Here is a 27,244-nt window from a genome sequence, read left to right on the forward strand (position 1 = left end):
AGGCGCGCTGGGAGTTGTAGTCTGCCTGCATCTCCGTGGCACCCTGGGAGCTGCAGGCTGCGTTTCTTCGCCGTCAAGTCCTTCGCTGCGGCCGGGGTCCCGGGATCTGCTTTCGGAGTTGCTACTCCCCTTGGTCCGGGAGCGGGTGGCCACGGTGGCGGGGCAATGTGGGGCAGCGAACCGCTGGGGCTAGCCGGGCTGGCACTGCTCCTTATGGCCACCGGGGTGGAGGCGAGGCCGCGGCCCGCCGCCTCTGGGGGTCAGCCCCGGTCCAGCGTGGTGCTGGTGGTCTGCGACTCTTTGGTGAGTGGCCGGGGACGAGGAGCAGCCCGGCGGCGCGAGGCTAGGCCGCCACATGGGTGAAGGAGGGCGAGAAAACCCTCGGCGGTAGCCTGAATGTTACCGCCGGGGATGTGGTAACGAGGCCCTACCGATGCTTTACCTACGCACAGGCGTGCGCAAGCAAGGCTGGCGTTTACTTTCCAGCACTTCCACGGGGCGGAAGTCTCGTTTGGGACTAGAAGGGCAGGCCTTCGGTGTCGCAGAGACACTCGGTAGCATTTAATGTTCTAAACCAAACTCGGCTTTCGTCCCAGGAATGTGTTCCTTGCTTGCGTCAGATGCATTAGAATAGTCAGATACCTCTGCAACAGGTGAGTCCCCCAGTGTGGTGTGATATGTACAACTTATCACCACAACTTAAGGTGCAGGGGGGCATATCATCAGGACTGTGGGGCACAGCAGCTGCTCCTGGAATAGAGCTGGTGTGTAGAGTGCATGCTTTTCTGTTACTTGAGAAGCTAAAAGGAAAGGAAGGTCATTAATCTCTGTTATCCTATTAAAAATCATAACAATGCTCCTCAACAGATAGGATAGAGAATTTCTGTATCACAGATGAAATGACTGACTTACTGAGCATCACATACTGATTTACTCAGCTCTTAGAAGGTACAACAACACAATAAACTTGTCAGATGTGTATCTGCAACTAAAAGGAATTGGTAGGTATTGAGTGTCTTCATTACAGTGATTTATTGATGCATGTGGTTTAACATCTAGAAAGGTAGAAAAGATTTCTCTTTTTTCCCCCCACTCACAAATACTGTGTATGTTTCCTTGCACACAATGAAAGACAGCACATTTTTCACACTTTTTTCACCATGCTTCTAGTTGCCCACCTAGCATACTGAAAGTGTAAGCTTTTCTCTGAGGAACACTATGCCTCATCTGAGCTCTCCTTATTGAGGATTCAAACATAAGCTCCATGGTATTACTTCCAAGGGCTTTTACATCTCATGATTTCTCATTCACTGCTGAGACATCTTAATTCCCAGTCTTCTCAGAATGCCAGCCTTGACTGCACAGAACACTTGACTTCGTGCCTGCTCCCTGTCCTTCTTGGGATGAATTCTTCCTACGTGCTTGGTAAACATGTATTATCTTTTTTCAGACCCTATCTTAAAAGACATATGCTGTGATCTCAAAGATAAAGGAATAACTAATTTACTCGTACAATAGCTTCTTATAGACTTTCCTTTCTTTGACTGTATTCTTCATTTATTTTATTTTGAGTATATCATCTCAACATTCCAAAGTAAGGCATGTTTTTTTCTCCAGTTTTTCATCTTTTACTAAAACTGTTATTTACCAATAGCTGAATTGACAGTATTTAGGGTCCCGGGAGTTGGTCAGTGTCCATTTTATCTACAGATACTAGCAGAAGCTCCAGACAAGTCTTAGTTATACTTCTCTTTGTCACCTGTAAACAGGAATGTTTTCATGACTGTATTACAGGGATGAATGAGGTAACCCTTACAAAAAAGAAAGTTAAAACTCCAGATGTTTTGATGTTCTTTCATAAACAATTAAAAACAAAGCACTGTCTTTGAAAAGTGTCGTATTTGCATAGTGCATACAAAGAAGAATATGTTAAAGGTTGTGTTGTGTAAGATTTTTTTCTGACATGGATTTGAAGGCAGAAATAAGTTAATCATTTTGATTACATCACTAATAGAGAACAGGAAGGGCTGGGTACTGTTGAAACTAAGAGTTTTTCTGGAAAAAAGATTAAGTTCTGCAGACTGTTGAAAAGTGTAGGCTTTCATTAGGAAGTGTACTTGCCTTTGCTCTGTGTCATGCTGCCTCTGAAAGACTCACATCTATTTTGTCAAGTGTGACAAAAATTTTCTTTTCAGTGATACTGGACTGTATTTGACCTCCAGAACAGTGACCATTTGCTTGAACAGCCAGCTTTCTGCTGCTGTGTCACATCAGGCATTTTGGTTTTTGCACGTTTCCTGAAGAAATGTACTAGTAGGCAATTCAACTCCTGAATTGCTACTTGGAGTAAACTGGGTGATAGCAGGCTTTTCTTGCAAAGCAGCTCAAGTTTTTGGATGGATGTGCTTGTTTGTGTTAATTTTATTTCCTTAGGTATTTCAAACCCTGCAAATCCTGTACAGTTCTTAGAGGGAAGATTTCCTGAAATAGCTGCTGGAGCTTTCACCTTCTCAGCCTGTTCAAGAACAGAGCTTTCAATGAAAATACCTGCATCATCTATAGAAATAGTAATCATGTCTCAATATACCAAGTGTACAATGACACAAAGTATACAGAATTCTTTTGCTAAGGTGTCAGTGAATATTATGTCACAGTATCAATATATAATGAACTCCTGTTTCCAGCTGTGCTAACCATAGCCTCCTTGAAGAAATTTAAGAATGGATTGCTGATGGGATTACGCAACAGTTGTGTACTTTTGTCATAGTTTAGGAATAATATTCTTCAATTTAGTGTTCCCACTGAAACCACTGCAAACCATGTGCCAGTTGCTCACTCTCCCATCTCTCTTCCTCTCCCTGATGGGCTGGAGTGGAGAACTGAAGGCATAAAAGATAACGATCGCGGGTTGAAATAAGAACAATTTACTGGACACAGCAATAGGATATGGAAACTAACAGTAACAAGAACAATATTAATAAGAGAGTGTACAAGAGAGGTGAACGATTCACATGCATTTGTACTCACCCCTGTATCATGTAGAGCCTGACAGTACAGGAGCACAGCAGTACTGCTGCCATGCTTCCCTGACCCAGAAGGGACACCTTCCCGAAAAATGACATGAGGTGGTATAAAATAACTTTCATGTTTAGCCATGCCCCCTCATGTGAATACTAAGCCCGTCCTGGCCAAAACCAGGACAACTCTCTGAAGAGCACTTTGAGTCCAAAATTTCTTTCAAGTTCCTATTGCAGATTACAGCTTGACTTTCAGTGCTTTTTCTAGTTGCCATTTGTAGTAGTGTACAAAATTAGGTGGATGGATCGTTTGTCATGTTCTGATTTCAGAGTCTGGGATGCCACAGTTAGCTCTACTGGTGCCAAATAAAATGACTCTCTACAATGCCACGGTATCCCAAGAGTATTTCTGCCAGAAAACAATTGAAGAGAATTGCTTTCTTCTGCAATTAAAGCTGTGTAGATTCGCTGTCACCTGTCTGTTCACTGAAGAGCCAGTCAGGCTGGGACTGTGTTGGGACTTCTTACTGAAGCAAGGAAATTAATAAAAGTGACTGGAAAAAAAATCGCCTGAAATTGATCAGTCTACATGCAACATGATTTCAAGTGATCATAATTTTTTCCTGTAAAAGTACCTATTCAAAATGTTGAGTCTTTTTAAAGTTACTGATTAAAAACTCTCTAAACATATAGGCAAAACTGAAATTATCATTATGCAATTATCAAAAGGGAACCATTGTGGGTGGCATGTCACTGGGAGAATAGCCTTTCTTCAGCTTTTCCTTCACTTTTCAGTCCATAGTTTAAAATTAGTTCAGAGCTATGGTGTGGATAACGATGAGGGATCAGTAGGGGTTTCATATGAGTACATATCAGTGCATACATCTGTGTTGAGATTCAGCCTGACTCCTTGTCATCTTTCACCATACCTGTTCCCATTGAATGTGTCATGGTAGGACCCTACTCCTGAAGAACTAGAGCTTAGAATACATATAGTTATAGAAAGAAATGAATTTTACTATGAAGAAGCCCAGTTATCTTTTATATTGCACTTTTTCATAAGCAATCCATTTTATATTGATCTAATTAAAGCTTCTCAACACTATTTTTCATACCTGAGTAGAAGTGGCACCATTTCAGCAACTCAAGATCAAGTAACAAATCTATGAATTAATGCAGCCATTTGTGTTAATGCTTGTTTATAGGTTGTTTTTCTCTGTTTGATTGCAGGACGGACGCTTGACATTTTTTCCAGGAAATCAGACTGTGGATTTACCTTTCATAAATTTTATGAAAAGATATGGCACTGTCTTTCTCAATGCCTATACCAATTCTCCAATTTGTTGCCCTTCCCGTGCAGGTAGACCAAAGCCAAACATTAGATTGCACGTATCAATTTAAAAATGTGGTAATGATGGGAAATTTCAAAGTTTTTAACTGAGGGGGATTTTGCTTTGTTTTTCTTTCTTTTCTTTTTCAGTTTGTGTCTGAATTTTTACAGTATTCTCCTGTTCCATCTGGTTCTCTTTTCTGTTTCTTATGCTTCTTCCTGTCTTTTGGTTTTGTGGTGCCTTTTTCAGCTCCCAAATTTTTTTGCAAACTCCACTGAAGCATCAGATTTTTTAAAAATCTTCAACATTTATACAGAAATCATCCATTTGTCTGCTGCAATGCTGAAAGTACACTCAAACTACTTTTGTTTCCCAATACAAAGTTAATAAATGTCTTACCTGTTCTTGGCAAAAAGTAATAAATCGTAACAGCTGAATAATATGATGGCTGTTGTCACTGTCTTCCAATGACATTTATTCCAAACACACTCTTAGATACATGATGTATCTTTCATTGTATACTACAGTATTTTTCTTTATTTATTGTAGATGTTCTATATTTCATTGGAGACTTGCAGAATTTGCTGGAAAGATAAAGAAATTATATTCCTCAATCAAAACTTACATTATAAAATGTTTCTAACTCTTACAGTTGCAAAGACACTGTAGCTGTAACAGGGTTCCTCTTTTCTCTCAAAGCATACACTGGAAGAAACAGCAGACACAGCCTGTCAAATATAGTTCAACCTTTTTAATATTCCCTTTATTGATAACCTGGTCACCAATTCTTTTTCTGAAGTTCACATTTTAAGTGGCCAAGGTCACATGAACAAGCACTCAGTCTTTTTTCTTTTTCTTGATTTTGAGTCTTTCAGCCAATTTTTGTTGCCGAGAGCAATACCTTTGTGTTATTTAATTTTAATAAGTTTTGTGAAAATGACAGCTAGTATTCCAAGTGATGAAGAGACGGCATGATGAATTCAATAGTTCATCAGCTATGTAGCATTTTGCGTGACTGTGGCCACTGATCAGTCATCATATGTGGGACTCTGAACCAGCAGGACAGGTCTTGTTTCGCCAGTGTTTTGGACATCTTCAAGGAACTGAGGGTGCATCTATTGTGGAGGTGTCAGGGATGATACCAGAAGACATAGTGGGAAAGAGGACTTTGGGGTGGGGAAAGGAGGAGTATTGCCACATGGGGTTGATGCATTATGCTTGCAGGATATTTCTATTGCTTATAGAATGAGTTCATTTCATTTTAGGATTCTCTTTAAATTAGCATAGGAAAGAGTGAAAAATTTGCAATAAGCGGCAAAGAAATAGGAATTGACTAAGCCAATCTTCCCTTATAGTTCCTTTGCAACTCTTCCATTGGCTTAATTTCTTCTTGATATCTTCTTTAATATTCTCACTTTGTTTCTGCAGCTGGTAGTGAAATAGATTACCTAAAAAGGATAAAATTGAGGTCATATTGTATTTATGAAAATACTATATTCTAATTCCCTCTGCAAGTATGATTCAATGGATATTAAAATCTAACTGTAGTAAGGGGAAATAATACTCTGAAACACATGTAAATACAGGACTGTTTCATCAAGATCTGTACTATCATGCCATTTTCTTTCAGATATCAGTAAGAATATTTTCTGATCTAAGAAAACATTGACTTAATGATTGCATAGCACCTGGAAGGATGAGACCACCTTCTGCGATTCTGGGGATTATTTGAGTAAATTTTGTTACTTAAATTGATTATGACAATGAGATTTGGAAGAGTAATGGTTTGTTTTCCATGTTCTATTGCATTACAATGTGGACTTTTAACCTCCATAATAATAAGATTAATCCAGCCTCAAGTACAGAGGTAGGGGATACCAATCACTCATCTTTTTTTTTTTTGTTCCCAGCTATGTGGAGTGGTCTTTTTATTCATTTAACAGAGTCTTGGAATAACTTCAAAGGTCTAGATCCAGGTTACGTAACATGGATGGATCTCATGGAGAACCATGGCTACCATGCACAGAAGTTTGGAAAATTGGACTATACTTCTGGACATCATTCAGTTAGGTAATTAGATAGATTCTCTTGCTATGAATCTTATAATGGTCTGTTGCATGGTTTCTTCTCTGATTGAAATAGTAGTAGCTTTAATTTAAAAGAAGTTTGGTTGGGTACTTGGCAGGTATCTGTCCTGCAATTTTATGCAGAAGCAAGCATATCCTATTGTCTTAGTTTAAGGGGAAAAACCAAAATGTTTACCAAAAAGCAGAGAAGAGGATTCCTCCACAATAATCACGTCACTCTTTATTGAATTTAAGAAAAGGAACTTTAATTAGAAAATTGATATAAGAAGGATAACTGTTCTTAACTACTGTGTATATATATATGAAGGTATAGATATAACTGTAAACAGACCAGAGCAAACTACTCCCCCAACACCACAAGCAAAAACAAAATAGAAAACCCCCAAACCGGTAGGTTTCCTCCTGGATAAGTTATATTTATGGACAGTGTCAGTGTCACACCTTGGCTAGCTGCAGGGTGAGTTCTGTCTTTTTTTTTCCAGTGAGGCAGACGAGCAATGAGCACTCAGATGAATTCTGTCTCTCTCTGTGTGTCCTTTGTCCCAAACGAAGAAGGAAAACTGGGAGTGGAGAACTGCAGCGTGTCCCGGAGAGCAGCTGTGTTTTCTCTCTCCCGGGTCGCTGCCGCGGCGGGGGCGGGTGGGCAATGGCACTGAGACCGGAGCAACAACCGCGGCCCCAGTGCCAAACCAGAACAGCCATGGCAAAGAAGAAAAGGAACCAGCAGCGAGGAGCAGGAGAAACGGCTTCTCCTCCACAGCAGCACACACACAACTTTCGTGTTCAGCCCGAGCTAAAATGGAATCTCCCCAAAACAAAAGAGACAGTCTGCCCCCCACCCAAATGATCAAGAAGGAATTGGTAGCAGTTAACTACTTCTTTTGTTAACTAATGACATGGGCAGTTAGTGGCAGAGAGGGAATTTACATTATCATTCGAAACTACAACACCTATGCCACTGCACTTTGGCTTTTACCTGTAGGTGGAAGGTGATATCAAAACTGGGTTTGCTCAGCATTGTCATTGATATTGCTCCCTAAGTGAAATTCATAAACTGTTTTTGCCTTGCCTTGAGACTTCTTGGCTTCCTGGGTGTAATAGCAGTGTAGGAAAAGTAGAACCAAAAAAACATAATTAAAATTATTAAATATTTAAGTTTTGTGGGGTTTTATTTGGAAGGCTGAAAGTGTTCACAGACTTCTGGTGTTGTGGTGGGTTGACTCCAGATAGACACCAGATGTCCACCCAAGCTTCTCTATCACTCTCCCTCCTCAGCTGGGCAGGAAAGAGAAAATATAGTGAAAGACTCAATGATGAAACTAACGATATCAAGAGATCACTCAGACACATGGACAAAACAGACTTAACTCAGAAAAATTAATTTCATTTATTCCAATTAGAATTCAGAGTAAGGCAATGAGAAGTAAAACCAAATCTTAAAACACCTTACCCCCACCCTTCCCTTCTATCCAGGATCAACTTTGCTCCCAAATTCTCTAGCTAATCACCTCAGCAGCGTAGGGGAACAGAGAACACAGACTGTGGTCAGTTCATCTCATGTTGTCTGTGCCACTCCTTCCTCCTCAGGGGAATGTGAGGAGTCCTTGCATTCTTCTGCTCCAGTGTGGGGTCCCTCCCACAGGAGACAGTCCTCCACAAACTTCTACAATGTATGTCCTTTCCATGGGTTGAGATTCTTCACAGACTACTCCAGCATGGATCCCTTCCATGGAATGCACTCCAGTGCTCCTGTGTGGGTCTCCCACAGGGTTGCAAGTCCTTCCAGCAAACCTGCTTCAGCCTGGGCTCCTTTCTCGGCGGGTCCACAGATCCTTTCAGGAGTCTGCTCCAGTGTAGGCTTCCCACAGGATCACAGCCTTCTTCGGATGTCCACCTGTTCTGGTATGGGGTCCACCATGGTCTACGGTCCATCTGTTCCATGGACTGCAGGCAGACAGCCTTCCTCACTAGGATCTTCCCCACAGGCTTTAGGAGAGTCTGTGCTTTGGCACCTGGAGCAGCTCCTCCACTTCCTTCCTTGCTCTCCATATGCTTACTCCCTTCTCCTCTGGCTGCTGAAGCTGTGCAGTTTTCCCTCCTTCTTAAATGTGTTATTCCACAGGCACTACCACCATTACTCATGATACTGACCTTGGCCAGTGGTGGGTCCATCTTGGAGCTGGCTGGCATTGGCTCTGTCTGACATGGGGAAAGTTTCTAGCAGCTTCTCAGGGAAGCCACTTTGCAGACCCTCTGTTACCAAAACCTTGCCATGCAAAACCAGTGAAGCTGTACTTCCTATGTTTTAAAGCTTACTATGAGTAGGAGTTGGTGTCTTCCTTCTATGTAGTGTTTATGAAGATGCTCTGTCTCACTGATTAATAATAATGTCTGTTGTTGAAAAAACATAATAGCTTTTTCTTTCATATTAAAAAGGTTACAGTTACTTAAAATTTCCTCATTTCCGTCAGTAAAATGAGCTGTCAGAAGTTGAAAGCTGACATGAGTAGTTAGTATGTTGTGTGTACACACTGCTTTTAACTGCAAAGTACTTTATAGATAGTATCCACTTCAGAATCTGGCCAAAGTAATAACTTCTCAGGTTTAAGAGAGTGTTAAAAAAAAGCAAGTATTTTCCCTCTTTTTCTATATACCAGTTCTATGGTGGATGTAAAAGACTATTCAAATGACTTACAGCAGGAATTTCATGTTTATGTATTTTACAACTCAGTGTACATATTTGTGTGCTGCTTGTGCTTCTTCCTTGTCACTGTCTGTAGCTCTTCGTCGTAACTCAGCATATAACTATTATCAGATGAGTATTCCACCTCTGCTCTTTTTTGTAATATTTTGCAATTTTTCTTGATTTTTTTTTCCTTCCAATGAGAAACAAGTATTTGTACAATGTACTAGAAAGTTATCGCTTGTAGTATTGTTCTGATTCTGTGTGCCTCCTTGTATGAATATTGTGAAATTCTTCTCCCTGGCAAGAAACAACATTAAATGATTGCTTACAGATGCTTGTATTATTGTAGCGTAGAGATTGTTTGTTATGACTATGTCAGGCATTCATGCTTTTTAAAAGGACATACTGTAAAGAGGCAATAACAGATGATTCTTTGAGATGGTAGAGTCAGATTTTGTTCTGTGTAATGAAGCAAGACAGAAATGCTTCTGAGGATGCATCATGCTTCAGTGTTTCAGTAAAGTAAAATTACCCCTACAAATTAAAATTATCTGCTGTAATATACAGACCCTTATACATCTCTTCTGAATCACTTTTGTGAGTATTTTGTGAGAAAATTCTGTGTTGTCTAAACTACTACTATATATTGACCCTGCCTTTTACTGAGATAAAGTAAATGTATTATAACATTGAAATCTGTTTAATCTATAAAGTAATTCCAGGTTTAAAAGAGCAGCTCTAAATAATTGCAGAAGTTTATAGCTGTTCATATGATAACTCGAACACAAAGTTGCACTGAAATAAAGGTCGGTTGTGTCCAGAAGTATTGCTTTCATTGTCACCAATCATGGGTGAATTCTCACTCCAGTACAAAGATTGGGGAGTGCCAATCTGAACAAGTAGATACTCCTTAGTTCTCAAATAAATTTTATTATATGGAAATTAATGCAAAGAAAACTGTAACGTGAGACTATATAGAAGAGGAATGTGATTTTTATGTTGCTTAATTTTTTGTGTTGGTAAAGTGTGCCACCTCACAATCTCATAGCCACAGACACACAAATACTAATTCATGTTCAAATAGTCTGAACAGGATTGCTGGGATGTCATAGGGTAACTAATGTCACCTAGTGAGATCTCTCCTATTTTTCTTTTGGTCATGAATGATGAAATGGCATTTTGCACTTCTTAGGAGTGAAAAGTTGCTGTGGTGTGATATTTTGAAGTGAAATCTTGCTAGGTTCGGTCTACAGGAACATTTGGCAAATACCTTTTTTGTTTACTTATTATGACTATCCTATTTTACTTTGTCCTTTGAAATAACAGGAAGAATGGCACACAGAGTGCCCGATGAACTAGTTGCCGTCCTCCTATCAGAATGCTGCTGACTCATCATCTGTACAGTGATCTTAACACTATCATCCCCTTCTTCAGTGCTGCTCTGTTTTGCTGATGTCAGTCATGTTTCCTGGCTATCAATGCTTTAATCTTGATGTTACTGTGTCTTGTACTTTTACATTTGCATCGTTATTGTTGTATTACTCTAAATGTTTATGTCAGGGGTCAGATGAGAAATTAATAAAGCCAATTCAGTGCTTTTCAAAACTGGCAGCACCAGTATCAGTGTTGTAGTTTGGAATTATTATGTAAATTCTCTCCCCTGCCACTAACTGCCCATGCCAGTGGTTAACAAAAAAAGTAGTTAACTGCTGATCACTTGGGTGGGGGCAGGTTTGTCTCTTCTGTTCTTGGGGACCACACACGGCTGGGAGTTGTGTGTGTGTGCGGGGTTGAGGAGAAGCCGTCTCGCTGCTGCTGCTGCCTGCCCCGGACTGCTTCTGGCTGCTCGCTGCTGCCACTGCCTGCCCCAGACTGCTTCTGGCTGCTCGCTGCTGCCACTGCCTGCCCCGGACTGCTTCTGGCTGCTCGCTGCTGCTGCTGCTCTTTGCTGCTCCTGGCTGCTGGTGTTTCTGCTTCTTGGACAAGGAACACAGAAGGAAGAGACAGAGTTCATCTGAGAGCTCACCACTCGTCTGTCTTGCTGGAGAGGGTCTGGAAACTCACTCCGCAGCCAGCCGGGCCGTGACACTGACTCTGCCTAAGTATAACTTTCCTCCTGGAGGAAAACGTGTTGGGTTTTGTTGTTGTTTTGGTTTTTTTTCTCTGTTGTGGTGTTGGGGAAGCAGTTTGCACTAGTCTGTTTACATATATATATATAGCAGTTAAGAACAGTTATCCTTCTTGTATTAAAAGTTCCTCTTCTTAAATTTGATAAAGAGTGGCATGATTATTGTGGAGAAGGCCCCCTCCCCTGCTTGTGGGTAAACATTTTGGTTTTTCCCCTCAAACCAAGACAATCAGTGGAGTAACATTCACATACTCTTTTTCCTAATTCTGGCATGTATAGATTTATCTACTTCAGTGATGGGTTTGAGTTTCACAAGTACATACTATGGTATAACCATATAATGACATCATGTTTGCCTAGGGCTAGGTCCCATGAGACTGAATTCATGAATGTTTTAAATATAATAGGGAAAGACTATGAAGTCCATGGTGTTGCAGTTTTTAATTGTCTTTATTTTCTAGGTCTTTACCTTTTCACCTGGTACAAATTTTTTATACTTTTTTTTTGCTTTCCATTCAGTGAGAGTTTGAGATCTATACTTACTGTATAGATGAATAAATGTATGTAGTGGTTGAGAATAAAAGAAAATAACCATAGTTAGTCAGCCTTTCTATACCTACTCAAGAAGAATTTGAAAATGGCGGTTGACAACATTTTTAATTAAAAAAAATGAGAACTACAAATACACTTCCTCAGTCAGAGAAGAATACATGTCTTGTTCCCAGCATGGCATCTCTGTAGACATTTGACAACCCTAAGTAGCCAAGGAATCTATCAACAGTGTAAAAGAATTATAACAAAGATTCCTCTTTGTTGTGGAAATATTTAAAATGTCCTGCTATTTTAATTTCCTGTTAAAAGAGAGACTAGGAAAGGGATATAGAACACTTCGGCTAGTGCAAGATTCAGCAGGCAGTATCAGCTCTTTAGAAATTTTACTTAAGCATATATGTTGTTTCTTTAGACAGTAAAAACACTTCTGCTCCTTAATCCCATGTTTACCTAATTAAAAAAAATACTAACTTTTCTCCTGCAAGTTAAGTGTGTGAGAAATTAATTCTGGTTTGTTCTAACCTGTTGCAAACTGTCCATTGCTAATACAAATCATCTCTCTAACTATGGAAGTTTACGTATCTTAAAAATACAAATATATAATGGAAAGTAGCCATTTGAATGTGACTTGCTTATAATAAGATAATTACTCATAGATGTGAATGAATGAGATTTGCAGAAGAGGGTTTTCTAGGAAATACATAGTAACAGAAGGAAAGAACTATATCTTCAGTCTTTGAACTATTGAATACATCAAGACTGCTTCCCGTCAAAAAGACTCCGTGTATGCTTTTGAGTACTGGTGGCTATTTCACTTAAAATACATACAGTTACTGACTGCCATGTGGTCACTTTCTCTGGGTCAGTAATGGCAGTAGTTCATTAAACTTCAATATTGCATTGCTCTATTGTTTATATATGGCTTTTTTCCCCCATTGTATATTTGTTACAATCACTGGAGTACTAACTGCTAGCAAAGGACATATGATCTCTTTTCATTCCCATTGAAAATGTTGAAAATTGGCATTAATTTCCAAAGCTTTTAAATAACTACCTGTCAAGTCCTTGCTCTTTCAATTTAAACTCTAGATTTGAATGTAGTATTGCACCCTTTTTCAATTCTCCACCTGGTTTTTTGAAGAGTCTTATTTTGACAGGTCATCTTCTTTTCTGCCTGAGGATTAGTTTTCCTCTTGGATGTGTCAAAAAATCTCCTTTGTGGCTCCAGAATGTGGAAAAGTCTGAAGTGGGGTTTGTTGGAGTTCTTCTGTGGGGGTGGTTTTGGTTTGGATTGGGGTTTTAGGTTTGGTTTTGGGTGTGGTTTGTTGGAGTTTGGGGTTTTTTTCTGATTTTGAAAGGGTTTTGTTCTTTTAACTTGATCCAAATCTCAATCTGATTAGATAGTCAGACTGGCCTATGGCCTACATAGTATTTTTTTTCTGTATAAGTCAGTATTATGACATCAGATGCAATTTGACACACGCTCACACTTCTTTACCATTATTTCATTTTAATGTTTGTGAAACATGCTTTCTCTATAGATCTTTATTTGTTCTAAGTAATTTGTTTGAGCCTGTTTAGCTTGGAAGTATAAGCTTTAACAAGGAGTTAAAACAATAAAAAGGATTGTTACAGATAATTCTGAATAGCTTTTCTGAAGGTTAAAAAACTGCTGGTAAAATTCCTGTGGGGATAAAAGTGGTTTGGTGCTCTTTATATGATAACAATGCTGTGTTTTGATGAAAGTATATGATCAAACTTCGAGCAGTTTTATACTTTCTTTTATAATTTCTTTTGTTATATTGAAATTGTCATGAACAAAATAAAGATTAGTCAAGGTCTTAGATGGGCTGTTTCCTCCTCTAGTTGTAGCATCATTCCTTATAGCAAAGAAACAAGGACATTTGCAGCTCATATTTCCCAGTGGTTTTGAGAGGTAAAAAATGTTATTACAGTAGAAAATCTGATCCAAAAGTATTTTATCATTAAAATGTTGCCTTTTTTCCCTCTTCTTGCTTTCTCTACACCCTTCTCCTCTATTACTCCCTCAATAGCACTTACCAACTACATCTAAAGCAATTGAACAAGATAAATCACTCTAACTATTTTTGTCTTAAGTGTGTTTAAAAATGTTTTAATAGTACAATGCAAATCTAGAATGTTGTTTCTAAAGGGAGCCTCACCAGGCAAGTTATTTCCCATTGAACTCTTTCAAATAACAGAAATCTAAGGTCCTCCTCACCAAATAAATAGCATGTGAATCCGTGCCAGAATGTGCAGCAGTATCAATAAGATGGAGACTATTTCTAAATATTATTTTGCAGATGTGAGAAGAACCATTCTGATATGAAGTGGTAGTAAGTCAGAAAGAAGATTAAGAAGCAGGGGAAAAAAAGGCTGAAGGTTTGACTACAAAATAGATGCACAATAGCTATATCTCAGTTGAACAAGTCGTCTCCTTTAGGTAGGAATTATAAACAGATTGCAGCTAAAAATACAGGGGATGTTATTCAGGAATTCATAGTGCTTTTTGCTTGGAGGCGAAGTGAAGAAAACACTTTCTGCTGAGTATGTATTTTGTGTGTATATTTTCAGTAACCGTGTGGAAGCTTGGACTAGGGATGTTCACTTCCTACTCCGTCAAGAAGGAAGACCCATGGTAAACCTTACGGGTGATAGGAAACAGGTTCGAGTGATGGAAGCAGATTGGCAGAATACTGATAAAGCAGTTAATTGGATAAAGGAAGAAGCAGTTAACCTTACTCAACCTTTCCTTCTTTACTTGGGACTAAATTTACCACACCCATATCCATCACCCTATGCAGGAGAAAATTTTGGATCCTCTACATTTCTAACATCTGCCTATTGGCTTGAACAGGTATGTGAAGATGAAATTTAAATATAAATTTATTAATAGCTGCACTTTTTACATAAGAGTATTTTATTCCTGATTTTTCAAGTCAGACCCAGTTTTGATATTACAGTACACAGTAAGAAAGGACTTGAATGAGATGTTAGATTTCTGATTTAAGGTTAAGCAAATAGAAGTGAGGAAAGCATGTAGAAGTATAGGAAAGAGTGTATAGCAGTATGTGGTAGTTTAGGCCTTAATTTTAATAGCCCTCAGTTTAGTAGGCCCTGAAAATACTACGTAGATTAGAGGGGACAATCATCACCTGACTTAAGCAACCAAAGAGATATTTCGTATCATTTGATGTCAAATCAAGTATAAAAGAAGGTGTAAAAGGTGCCTAGCCCTCTTTCCCCTTCATGGCCAGGTGCTGAGCAGACCTACTATAACTGCTACTGACAGTGTTAGACCTTGTCACCACAGCTGTTTGGTTTGGGAAATAAACTTTTTTGTTTGTCTTATGTTTTCTCCTCTCTTGCTGGATATTTCTTGGCTGGGGTGGTTGAATCTATTATTTGGGTGGACAACTTGTGTGGAGTTTATATTTGTATATATGTGTTATATTGTAGTTTGTTTTTAATTTTCTTCTGTGTAAATATAAAACCTCGCCATTTTAAGTTTTCTGTTTTACTTCTAGTTTTTTTTTCACTGCTTTCCCTTTTCCCTTGGTGGGGGAAGGGAAACTGACTCTCTCTCTGTGTTGGGCAGTTGGCATTTTGCCAGCTTCACCTAGAACACAGTCACTGAATCAATAAAGAAGTTTGGAGTTCAGTGGCTAGAACTACATTAAAAAGAAAAAAAAATACTGCTATTCTTAGCTGGAAATTATTTTCAGTAATGGTCTGAAGTTCATTGTTGTGAATATTCTGTATTCTGCTTGTTGTAAGTGATGCTATTTATAATTTTATCTGAGTTTTATAGTGAAAGATTGACTTTTCCTGCAGTATGAAACTAGAACATAAAGCCACATAAAACACAACAGAAGTCTTTATTTTCTGTGCTATTGTAGGTTTTCAATGGTTTTAGAACACAAAAAAGTTGTTATGTCTGTATGTGTAAAGCTAACAAATAGCACTCTATTCCAAAGAAGAAATACCTTTTTCTCTGTCTTATATGGTGTCCAGTTGCCATTATCTGCCATAAAATATAAATGTGTTACAACAGATTTCATTACAAAAAGACTTTAATATTCTCTGCAGCTTAAGCAGTAGAATTACGTTTGAAAATACTTTTTGCTTTGAAAAAGAACTCCACATGCAACTCCACTCCAACTCTGCATTGGTGAGGCCACACCTTGAGTACTGTGTTCAGTTCTGGGCCCCTCAGTTCAGAAAGGATATTGAGATGCTGGAGCGGGTCCAGAGAAGAGCAACAAGGCTGGTGAAGGAACTGGAGCACAAGTCCTATGGGGAGAGGCTGAAGGAGCTGGGGTTGTTTAGCCTGGAGAAGAGGAGTCTCAGAGGTGACCTCATCACTGTCTATAACTACCTGAAGGGAAGTTATAGCCAGGTGGGGGCTGGTCTCTTCTCCCAGGCACTCAGCAATAGAACAAGGGGGCACGGGCTTAAGCTCTGCCAGGGGAAATTTAAGTTGGATATCAGAAAAAAATTTTTTACAGAGAGAGTAATCAGGCATTGGAATGGACTGCCCAGAGAGGTGGTGGATTCACCATCCCTAGAGATCTTTAAACACAGATTGGACGTGGCGCTGGGTGCCATGATCTAGTAAATAAACTAGAGTTGGACCAAGGGTTGGACTCGATGATCTTGGAGGTCTTTTCCAACCCAATCAATTCTATGATTCTATGATTCTATGATTCTATGCGATTTGTATAACTTGCAGCCTTTTGTAACAGAGAACTGCTAAAGCTCTTTACCCAGCTGCATCAAAAATGCAGATCCTTAGAAAAAAAGGATATACAAATGAAGGTTGAGACACACAAATTTCTTTGTAATAGTGAGGGTTGTGGGTTCTTCTGGGACTAATGAAAATTTTGCAGGGAGAGGAAAAACATGGGGAAAATCCCTTCATTTCCATAAACAAGATCTAGCACAGTTATTAAGGAAAACTTGCTATGTGGTAATTGCTAGGTTAGATGCGTCTGGGGAAGCGGAAGTACCTTTTTTCAAGTCACAGACACAGTTATATCATCTTAGACAAATTTTTGTCATCCTTAATCCATTTAGAGTTCTTAAGCATAGTTTGCTGAGGTCCTTTGCACAACTATATTTATACATACTGCATTGTGTGAACCACATATTACCATTTATTGGCCATGGGCTGGTTCTTCCTGGGTGTAGCTGTGTTTTGGTCATGGAAGAAGCAGTCTTTGAAAATCACAAAGATAATCTCATAAAAAAGTTTGATTGCATAGATGAAGAACTGAATTAAATGTCCTTTTTACTGAGGCTCTATTACAGAACAGGGTATCAACATGATATGTTTGTGAAACCTTGTTTTGTTAAGCAGATGGTCCCCTGTATTTAGCACAAGGTGTCACTTTTTCAGGGCATGTGACTTCTTTCCTAGGTATGAATTATAACAGACAAAGAGATTATGACTTTGAGTATCCAGGTTGTAGTTCTGTAGAAAACAATCATGGATGGAGAGAGACACTTCTTGCTCCCATTATATCTTAAGCAGCTAATAAGTACAATATCCAGGCAGTTAAATGCCTCCCTGACACCTGATGCTGTCAGATCTCAGAAGCTAAGCAGGGTCAGGCCCAATTAGTACTTGGATGGGAGACCTCCTGGGAATACCAGGTGCTGTAGGTTCCAGTCCTGAGGACTTCACTGTCACAGTCCAAGCTTGCTCGGCCGTGGCAGATGAGCCTTAGGAGTTAAAAGGATGGGGCCAGTTTCACGCATGCTGTGCCTTAACTAAAAAAAAAAAAGTCCACTATGCAGGCTCAAACGGTACACCTACATGGATAGTGCCCTTCCCAAATCTTCATTCGCGAAGCCAAACCATGATGATGATGATGATGATGGAGATGAAATAAAATATGAGAAGTCTAAAATGTAGCTTCGTGTAGCCAAGGACCTTGAGCAGTAGGAAGATGACTGCAGCAATTGTCTGCTATTATTTTATCTTCCATGATTTCTTCTAGCAGCCTATTTTCTATAGAGCCTCAGGAAACTTAGATTTTGATGTGTTTGTTTGACTATTACAAAGCCAGTTTTCATTCCTGTGGGCACTTTAACTCTTGCAGTTGTCTGTAATGGCCTCAAGTTGCACCGGGGACCATTTCGATTGCATATTGGGATAAATTTCTTCACTGAAAAGCACTGGAACAGGCTGCCCAAGGCAGTGATGGATTCACCATCCCTTGAGAAATTTGAAAGACATGTAGATGTCATTTGACGACATGGTTTGGGTGGTGGGCTTGGCAGTAGTGGGTTAGTGGTTGGGTTTGATTATCTTAGAGATCTTGGCCAGCCTTAATGATTGTATCACTTAATACATCTACAAGATATTAAGAGAGAATATTGTGTGAGGTGGAGTGTTGTGGGTGTTGGAACACACCGCCAAATATGGATAATGAAGAGCTGTCTGGGGAGCTTGTAGTGCATTGTCTGTCTGTTGAGCATACGGTGTATCTTTCACCATCAATGATGTTAATTTCCATGTGTTCCAATACCCACAACATGGGACTGATACTCTTAAGTTGCTACACCAGTAAACAGGAATGTAATGCTTCTAGAGACAACTTTGGTCTGATTGCTTTTGTGCTGTATGGAGCCCCTTGGACAGTAAGTATCTCAGTTATTTTATCAGGAACCAGTGTTACCCATTTTTGGGCCCAGCCCGGAAGTGGAGCTGTGGCTGCAGCCCTGGAATGGTACTTCACTGACACTGGTGTTGCTGTGCCATAATCTAGTCCTCTGATCTGTTTGTTAGAGATTTTCAGAGATAAAGGCAACAGGTGTGGGCTTAGAATTTAATAAATTTACGTTTTTCATACTAAGATTACATTTTCTCTCCTTTGTAGTAATTTGTGCTTTAAATCTACAATATAGAAATAATTAACTGCAGCACTTACATAAGGGAATGCTTATGACAGTCTAGGCTAAATGTATGTGTCAAATGTCAAGGCTCTAAATCTAGTACTGCAGCACGCAATATCTATGAGTGTGCCAGTTTGAATATACAAATCCATCCCTACTTGAAATTAATTGTTTTTTTAGTTTCACATGGATCTTTAAATTTCTTTATAACTAAATGAATTGATACATGTAGAAACAAGCAGAAAAGTATTAGAAAATTGGATTAACATAGTCAAGATGTAAAGACTTGTCATCACTGTCCTGGAGATTTTCCGAGGATGCATTAATGTCTGTATTTTCTCACATAACACTCAATCTCTTTGGTACATGAGGTTTATAGTTGTCCTACAAATAATAAAAACACTGTGCCGATACTTCTTTACTTAATCTGGAGTACAGTACTAGAAAATTGTTCTGTGCTCTCTCAAAAGAAAAAATTTATAGCAGCTGATAAAACACATATTTCTGGCTCCTAGCCTTAGTTTCTAGGTGATTTTATAGTGAGTTTTTTTAATTACTTGATACGTGTGGAAGCTGCGGGGAAGTCCAGACAAGGTAGCAGCATCATGTAACAGATAAGCAGCTGGTGTTTCCTGGACCATAAACTGAGAACTGTACATTTCTGCTAAAAAGTTTTAATTACATCTGTGTAAAAAATGTGTTTAATTCAGTTGCTAAAGTAATGTTAATTTCCTCTTATTTTAGGTAACTTATGAAGCTATTAAAATACCCAAGTGGTCTTCTCTTTCAGAGATGCATCCAGTAGACTATTACTCATCGTACACCAAGAATTGCACAGGAGAGTTTACACAGGAAGAAGTGAGAAATATAAGAGCATTTTATTATGCTATGTGTGCAGAGACAGATGCCATGCTGGGTAGGTAATATGTCATTATACAGTGGATTTTCTAGTTTTGACATTTTAAGAAAAATGCTGATACAGCTAATCTTTGGAGAAAAAATAGAAAACAAGTCATGTGGATCGTGGTTGATCAGTCTATGTGATAAATAATGGGATAGCTTTTTGGATTCTTGCAAGGTGAATTCAGTGCACTCTGAAAAGAAATCTCAACCACCTGTCAAAGGCTCTGTTGAAAACCAGCAACAAAACATTGCATGACCCATGTACAAGATGAACTAAATGCTCTTTGATTAAATGCTAACTGAAATAATGGGAACATTTTTGTGAAGGGAAGAGACTGACAAAGCAAAGCTGGAAGAGAAGATGCATTTTAGGGCATAAGTAGGTTTCCTTGAGATTGATTTCAAGTGTGTAGACTGGATAACAGTTGTTACACATAAAGTAAACAATAAGGTTAGATTTGGAGTGTCCCTTAGCATGAAGTAAAGAAATAATTGGACATTCAGAATTCTTCCTAGTTTGCAGTAAGGTCTACATACACAAAAATATCAATGCAAATTGGTATTATTTTTTTTCTTGATTTGAAAAATGACCATGAATGAAAAAATTTACTTGTATACTAATATGAAGTTTAATAGATCAGCTAATCTTATACACCTGTTAAGTTGATTTAAAAGACACAGAATTACTCTTCCTCATTTTGTGAATTAAAAGGTTAAAGGAACCCTGACAGTGTTAGGGAATGAAAGGATTGTAAGCTGGGGTTTTAATTTTATGACATATTTTGACCAGTTTGTTTAACCAAGAACCATTCTAGTGTTTTAGTATTTAAAATGCCTAAGTGCTTCGCTTGATTACCAGCTTCACTGATCTTGGTCCTGTCTTTGTTCCACAAATGTACATGCAAAAAGACGGGAATATATATTGTGTCTTCATTGCGCAAATGTATGTGCAAAAAGAGAGGAGTTTCCAGCCCTCTGACTAGGATGATTCCTTGAGGTTTGCATACTGGTTTGCAGGTACTGAAGTTGGAAGAAGTATTTTGAAGCTATCCTTTTAAGTATCTTTTTGTCATTGCAGGTGAGATTATTTCAGCTCTCAAAGATATGGGGCTTCTTAGAAAAACAGTTGTTATATTCACTGCAGACCACGGAGAACTTGCTATGGAACATCGTCAGTTCTATAAAATGAGCATGTATGAAGGAAGTTCCCATGTTCCTCTTTTAGTTATGGGGCCAGGTGTAAAACAACAGCAGGAAATAGCAAATGTAGTATCTCTTGTGGATATATATCCTACTATGCTTGGTGAGTTAAGTAAATTCAAATGAAATTTTTTTCCAGTTACCATTATTATGCATTTGTCAGAATTATGCCTCCACTTTTTGAGTCACAGCAGGAGATAATTTATGGGTAGAGCATACATACAGACTAAATAGAAGAAGTAAAGAATGGATGAAAAAATCAATCAAGGAGATAAAGATGTTTCTTGTTACTGTCCTCAATGTCTTTACACTTACTGATTATATATAGGATTATTTGTTTTGCCCACCAAGGATTATTTCCTTGATCAAAATCACTTTTAAGAATTAACTTTTAAGCAGTTATCTGTCATAAATCATGCAAGAGATGTTTCTAGTTGGAACTAAACATCAGGTGAAGTTGCCTTTTGAGACTATGTATAATCTTTTAGGCTCCCAGTTAGAAGAAGTGTTCTTTTCAAGCCAGCCTGCAAAGCTGGCTCTCTAAGGGGTGTCACCTGTACAGTGCGGTGGGCTGAGAGAGTATAGGGTAGTAGATAACATTGTACTTCTAGCAGTAAATGTCTCAGCAAAATATCCCTTTTTTATTATTTTAATTGGTTTTATTTTTAAATGAACAAAAGTTATTTATCTGTGTCTTCTCAAAAACTTTGAACCAGTTGAAAATATTACATAAAATCTGAGTGGCCTTCTCTTTCAAATTTGACATCAAATCTTTATATGCATATCTTTATACTGGATATGTGTCTTATATGTTTTGGTATCACATAGAAAGAGTTAAATTTTTTTTTTTATCTTCTTTGTCCCTTTTCCCTGAATGAAGTAATTAGTCAGGTGGTTTAACATCCTTCTATCTTTCCTTCTTTTTTTCTCCACCCTTTCCCCAGAACTTCATGTGTGTAATCCTTTCTTTCTCTTCTGGCATTTTCACTTTTCTGTATACTGAATGTCAAAAAGCATATAGGTCGAGATGAATGTGAAAACATGGAGAACCACTTCTGTTGTCTATTATGTCCTCAGTTTATATGCTACTGCTGGCTAGTGAGGAAACAGATTTCAAGTCTATTTTTGTGATAAATGTAGTCACTTTGTTTTGTGTTGTCTCAGGGAAATAATCGCTCTTAAAACACCATTCAAATGCTTTGCTCAAGATTGCCTCTTTTACTGACTGTGAATAGGCACAGGTGTTTTGATTCCAGCAGAATCTGTGTGATAGGCATAATTCAGCCAAAAATGCAGCAGCTCTTGCATTTTTTAACAGGATGTAGCATAACCTTTCCTCCAGGCAATTTTGGTTTTGTCGGTCTGTATGGAAGTACCTTTGGTTTTCTATTGGAAAAGCTGGAGCTGCTGAAGGTACCTGGAGCATTCTTTGCAAATGCAGTTAATGCAACTGCATTACAAGTTTAAGATAACAGAAAAGCCTATATCCCTTTTTCATTTGTTGAAATGTAGTATGTATTTGTTCAAGTTCATGGGGAATTGCTGGATTTGCACACTCCAGGTATTTCTAGTGCTTAGTCAGATGCTGGCTGGACAGAGGATGAAAAGTAAGATGTGTGCTGATAAAGGAAGAAGTCATCTATGGGCAATTTATATGCAGAGTATCACCACTCAGCATAGAACTGAAGATTAAATACTACCACACGGCATTCTGTGAAATGGAAGGTGTTGCATATTGAATGTCTAGGGGTGATATTCAGTGGAGTGATTAAAAAAATAGCAGCACTGTCATACCTGTTTAGGACATGCTGAAGTTTAGGGGACATGGTTGGGATCCTCAGTCATGTTTTTCAAAATTTCTCTGACAAACCTTTGGCAGCCTTTTAATATTGACTTGATGTTTGGCATCTAGAGGCATTTGTGATAAAAGTTGATGCTGAGGAGCTTATGGATATTGCAGCATCTTCTGAGGGCCATCTAGTGGGCTATGGAGTCAATAGTGTTTTCCTCGCATGCACCATGTTGATACCACCTCTGATACCATCTTTATCTTTAATCCTGCCTAAGAAGCAAGTGTCCCTGCTCCTCAGTTTCCCCACCAGTTACAGATGATAACCATAATGGCTTTGTAAAGCATTTCAGTATTCACTGATGAAGAATGCTACGTAAGAGCTTAGCACCACCATTGTTCTTTAAGGAATGAATGTGGAGCTTTTTCATACTATGACATTGTTTGATCTAGTCAGAGAGGAAGAGATATGTTTATAACCATAATTAAAAAATAAAAAAGAACTATCCATCAAATGAGGCCATTGTGATTGCTTTTTGGAAACTTCTGTTAGACACAGATGATAGTGCATTTCATCCTAATGGTGGGCAGCTTGCCTTAGGAAGTTCCTTAAGGCTCTTTCCATTGAGTATTTTGGGGTTCCTTTGTTCTACAAAAAGAATAATTAATCAAAATAAAATGTTCGGACACCTGTAGTGTTGCATTAGCCTTTTTTAATCACGGAAACTGGATTTGCATTTTGATTTTGTATGTCTTTCCTTAGATATAGCAAGAATTCCTGTCCCACAGAACCTCAGTGGGTATTCTCTTATACCGCTGCTATGTGAAAAGACTGAGAGTGAAGTGTCACAAAGAAGACCTCGGCCCTCTTGGGTGCTGAGTGAATTCCATGGGTGCAATGTGAATTCTTCTGTGTATATGCTGCGAACTGGCAAATGGAAATACATTGCTTACTCAGATGGCTGTTCAGTACTGCCACAACTATTTGGTATGTTACAAATTTTATGTCCTGACCAACTCATTAATTTACTTAAATGCAATATTAACTGACTTTTTGTTTGTTCCAGACCTTACTGCCGATCCAGATGAGCTAACAAATGTTGCCATAAGATTTCCAGTAATTGTACATTCATTGGACAAAATACTCCGCTCTGTAGTAAACTACCCAAAGGTTTCTTCTTCTGTTCAGGAGTATAACAAACGAGAGTTTATCCATTGGAAACAAAGTTTGGGTCTGAATTACTCAAGTGTTATTGCGAACCTTAGGTGGCATCAAGACTGGTTAAAGGAACAAAAAACATTTGAAAATGCAATTGACAAGTGGCTTGGGAACTAGATATAAACAACCTGTATTTATTATGACTGAGGATATGAAAACATTATGCATAGGTATTTCGAGTGTTAGAATTATTGTCTTTTGTAAGCTATTTAAAACAAAGTATCCCAGACAGTTACTGCCTTGTGTTAGGAAGCCAAGAGCATTTTATGTAACTAGGCAGCACAACAAAACTGGAATTTTACATGTTATTGTTCAGAAACACTTAGGTGCACACAGTGTAGTGGGCTGACCTGGCAAAATTCCAAGTATTGACTACAGGGTCAGATAAGTGCCCCCCTCAAGGGAAAGGGAGGGAGGGAAAAAAGACCTAGAACTAAAACTTAAAACTAGTTTATATATTTACACAGAAGAGGGAAAATTAAAAGCAAAATGCAATATATCACATATATACAAAGGTAGAAAGAAACAACAATAACTTCCCACTCCCACTGAATACAAATTCCACCACATCAACCACAAAATGCCCCAAAAGACTCTCCCGAGAAACACCCAGCAAGGAAAAGGGAGAGACTAAATAAGCATGTTTAATTCCCTAAGATAAAACTGATGCAAAGTAGTAGTAGGCGGCAGTGAGGCCTTGTCCTCATAGGACAGCACAGCAGGTCCACTCACTACCACAGCCATGTGCAAAAGACTAAGCACCTCCGCCTCCACTTGCTTTTATACTTGTGTTGACATCAGCTGGTATGAAATATCTCTGGTTGCTTAAGGCAGGTGCTACCTGTCCCTTCTAATCTACATAACACTATCAGGGCCTGCTAAACTAAGGCCTAACTAAAACTACGAGACACAGGAAGGATAATATGTAAAAAATAAATATGTGTATGGAATATTTAGCTGATTGCAAAAATTATTAAGCATTAGAAATCAGTAGGAATTTACATTTATAAGGACAAAGTAAAGCAAAATTTAGTGAAATTAGCTACCAGTTACAGTGGAATTTGCTGGATTGATTGTAATCCACACTGAATACGTATTCATCCACTTTAGGGAAGTGTCTTGGGTTGAGCTGGCAAAATGCCAACTGTCCAATAGAGAGTCAATCTTCCTTCCCTTCTCGCTGAGAAAAGGGAGAACGAAAAAACCCTCAAACTAGCTGTATATATTTATACAAAAAACCAAAAAATTAAAACTACAATACAGCACACACCTACACAAGTTAGATATAACAACAATTCTCTACTTCCCACCAAAGACAGATCCCATCACTCTAGATCCATAAAGCACCCCAAAAAAGACACCCAGCAAGGCCAAAGAGAGAGAATAATAATAAAATGTTTTACTTCCCTGAACTCAAAATGCAAAGTACCAGTTGGCTGCAGCCAAGGCCCACTTCAGCAAGACAGCAGCTACGTGTCTTGCCTCTATTTCAGCCATGATGGGAACTGCAAGAACACTTCTTACTCTACTGTTATTTATATCCCAGTTTGCGTCATCTGGTATGAAATACTTCTTCGCTTAAATCAGGTGGCACCTGTATCTGTTAATCTACATAGCACTATCAGGCCTACTAAAACTGAGGCCTACCAAAAGGCCTAACTAAAACTACCACAGGAATTATAGCAGTTAAAATATAATCAAAAAGTTAATAACAAGTATTAGTCTGAACATAGATGCAATTTATTCAAGTGCTTAACCATGCCAGCGTTTCTGTATCATATACATGATTGACTCCATCTTTTCAAGATCTGCCTGCTAATCTCTTGCTTTTGGATCTGGTAGTTACTACTCCCTGCTTGTTTAAAATTTCATAACATGGTCACACTCAGAAATTAAAAATAAAAAATGCTCTATCCAAACCTCTGTGTTGAGCAGTTCTCTGAAAAGTGGTAGTGTGATTTGCATAGGATAAGATGAAAATTGCTTGACTAAATCTCTGTTACACAGTTAGATTCTGCAAGTAAATGCTTGTTAAGATCCGGTTATTGAAAGGTGACTGCCTGAGTTAAGGTGGAAATGAGAGCATATGCTAAAGTCAGTAGTGTGGTTTTATTTAACAGTAAATATGAGGTACAGAGAGAGAGAGAGAGGGAGAATGAGAGAGAGACAGATTAAGTAGAAAAATAAAGATACCACCAGCACATGGATTCCGACAGCATCCCGATGGTCCTTCTTCTGGTCTTCTGAGTGGTGAGATCCAAAAGTCATGCTTCTGGAGTGCCATTTTTATACAGTCCAAGTCCCGGATATTCGGGAGGCATCTCAGATGTTCCCACAGCTTGGGAATGGCATGGTTGTAAGCAGTTTACACAATGGAATTTTCCCCCAGCTTACACAGTGGAATTTTGTCCAATGTGCTAATTTCAAAACTTCGCCTTCATTTAGGTCTGTCGTTAACACATTCCTTTCTTACAGTTTTCCACAGTAGGAATCTTTGCTCAAGTAGGTTACCCAGATCTGCCTTACCAGGCCTGGTTCCTCTTGTTGCCATCTGCTCTTATCACACGTTCCTGCCATAGTGTCTTATCTTACAGAAATTTCCTTCTTTGAGAGGGTTTTGAGACAATTTATTGCATTCTTGTCAATGCTTAATGTATCATTGAGTGGAGAACTGAAACCTAATATGTAAACAGAGAAGACAGAATTGAAGAGTTAACATAAAAATACTGTTTCACATTTTTGCAGGGTTGTGACAACAAACCATTTGGAAGAAGGTAGGATTTAGGTAGTAGCTCTTCTGCTTAAGGAAACATGTAATTATAGCAGGACTTAGGTTTGCTTATTCTTGGTCACAGTCCTTGCTGCTGTAGCACCAATTCAGAATGACATTATACTTTGATACATAAATGCTTTCTTGAATCTGTCATTACTGCTACTTAGCAGTAGCAGTAAGCCAGTAGAAATAAATATAAAAAGGATATGTATTTTCTGATGGCTTAGCACTCCACATGGATTTCATAAACGTCTTACTACACTGGAATGAGGTATATCCTGATGAGCGTTTTATTGGTTTTCTGTCTTTGTGTCCACAGAGCATTACCACTAAACTTACTGCTATGGCAGATTTTTTTTAATGTATTTTTTTTTATATTTTAGTAGTCAAGGAACAAATTAATAGCTTAAAAAGCCTTCAAACCCTGTAGCACATGCCATTATAATTCTGGTTAAAATGAGTTCGGGTAGGGATGAAATTACTTAAACAAAATAAATGGGCTGCATAATTAGACAAAGTATTAATATTCATGTGAATGTTTGTTCAAGAGGAAAAATAATAAAGAAATTGATCGCTTTCCAGAGGTCTGAACAAAATGCGGTATATTGTACAGAATACAATAAAATAAATAATGCTTA

The 27,244-nt window shown here is 38.5% G+C and overlaps 1 protein-coding gene across 5 annotated transcripts; it reads left to right on the forward strand.

The window, feature by feature from the left end:
• Positions 1 to 55: 55 nt before the first annotated feature.
• Positions 56 to 27,244, forward strand: ARSK (arylsulfatase family member K). Of its 5 annotated transcripts, none has more exons than XM_071580286.1 (8): positions 56 to 303; positions 4,248 to 4,377; positions 6,259 to 6,418; positions 14,397 to 14,679; positions 19,467 to 19,638; positions 20,704 to 20,928; positions 23,378 to 23,602; positions 23,682 to 27,244. In XM_071580286.1, the coding sequence occupies exons 1-8, from the start codon at positions 166 to 168 to the stop codon at positions 23,948 to 23,950; spliced, it is 1,602 nt and encodes a 533-aa protein (XP_071436387.1). In that variant the 5' UTR covers positions 56 to 165; the 3' UTR covers positions 23,951 to 27,244. The 5 variants fall into 5 exon arrangements, with proteins under 5 accessions (XP_071436387.1, XP_071436389.1, XP_071436390.1 ...); XM_071580288.1 differs by lacking the exon at positions 56 to 303 and adding an exon at positions 325 to 3,663; XM_071580289.1 differs by lacking the exon at positions 56 to 303 and adding an exon at positions 325 to 1,425.

This window comes from Pithys albifrons, chromosome Z (genome assembly GCF_047495875.1).
Source record: "Pithys albifrons albifrons isolate INPA30051 chromosome Z, PitAlb_v1, whole genome shotgun sequence".
NCBI classification, from domain to species: Eukaryota; Metazoa; Chordata; class Aves; order Passeriformes; family Thamnophilidae; genus Pithys; species Pithys albifrons.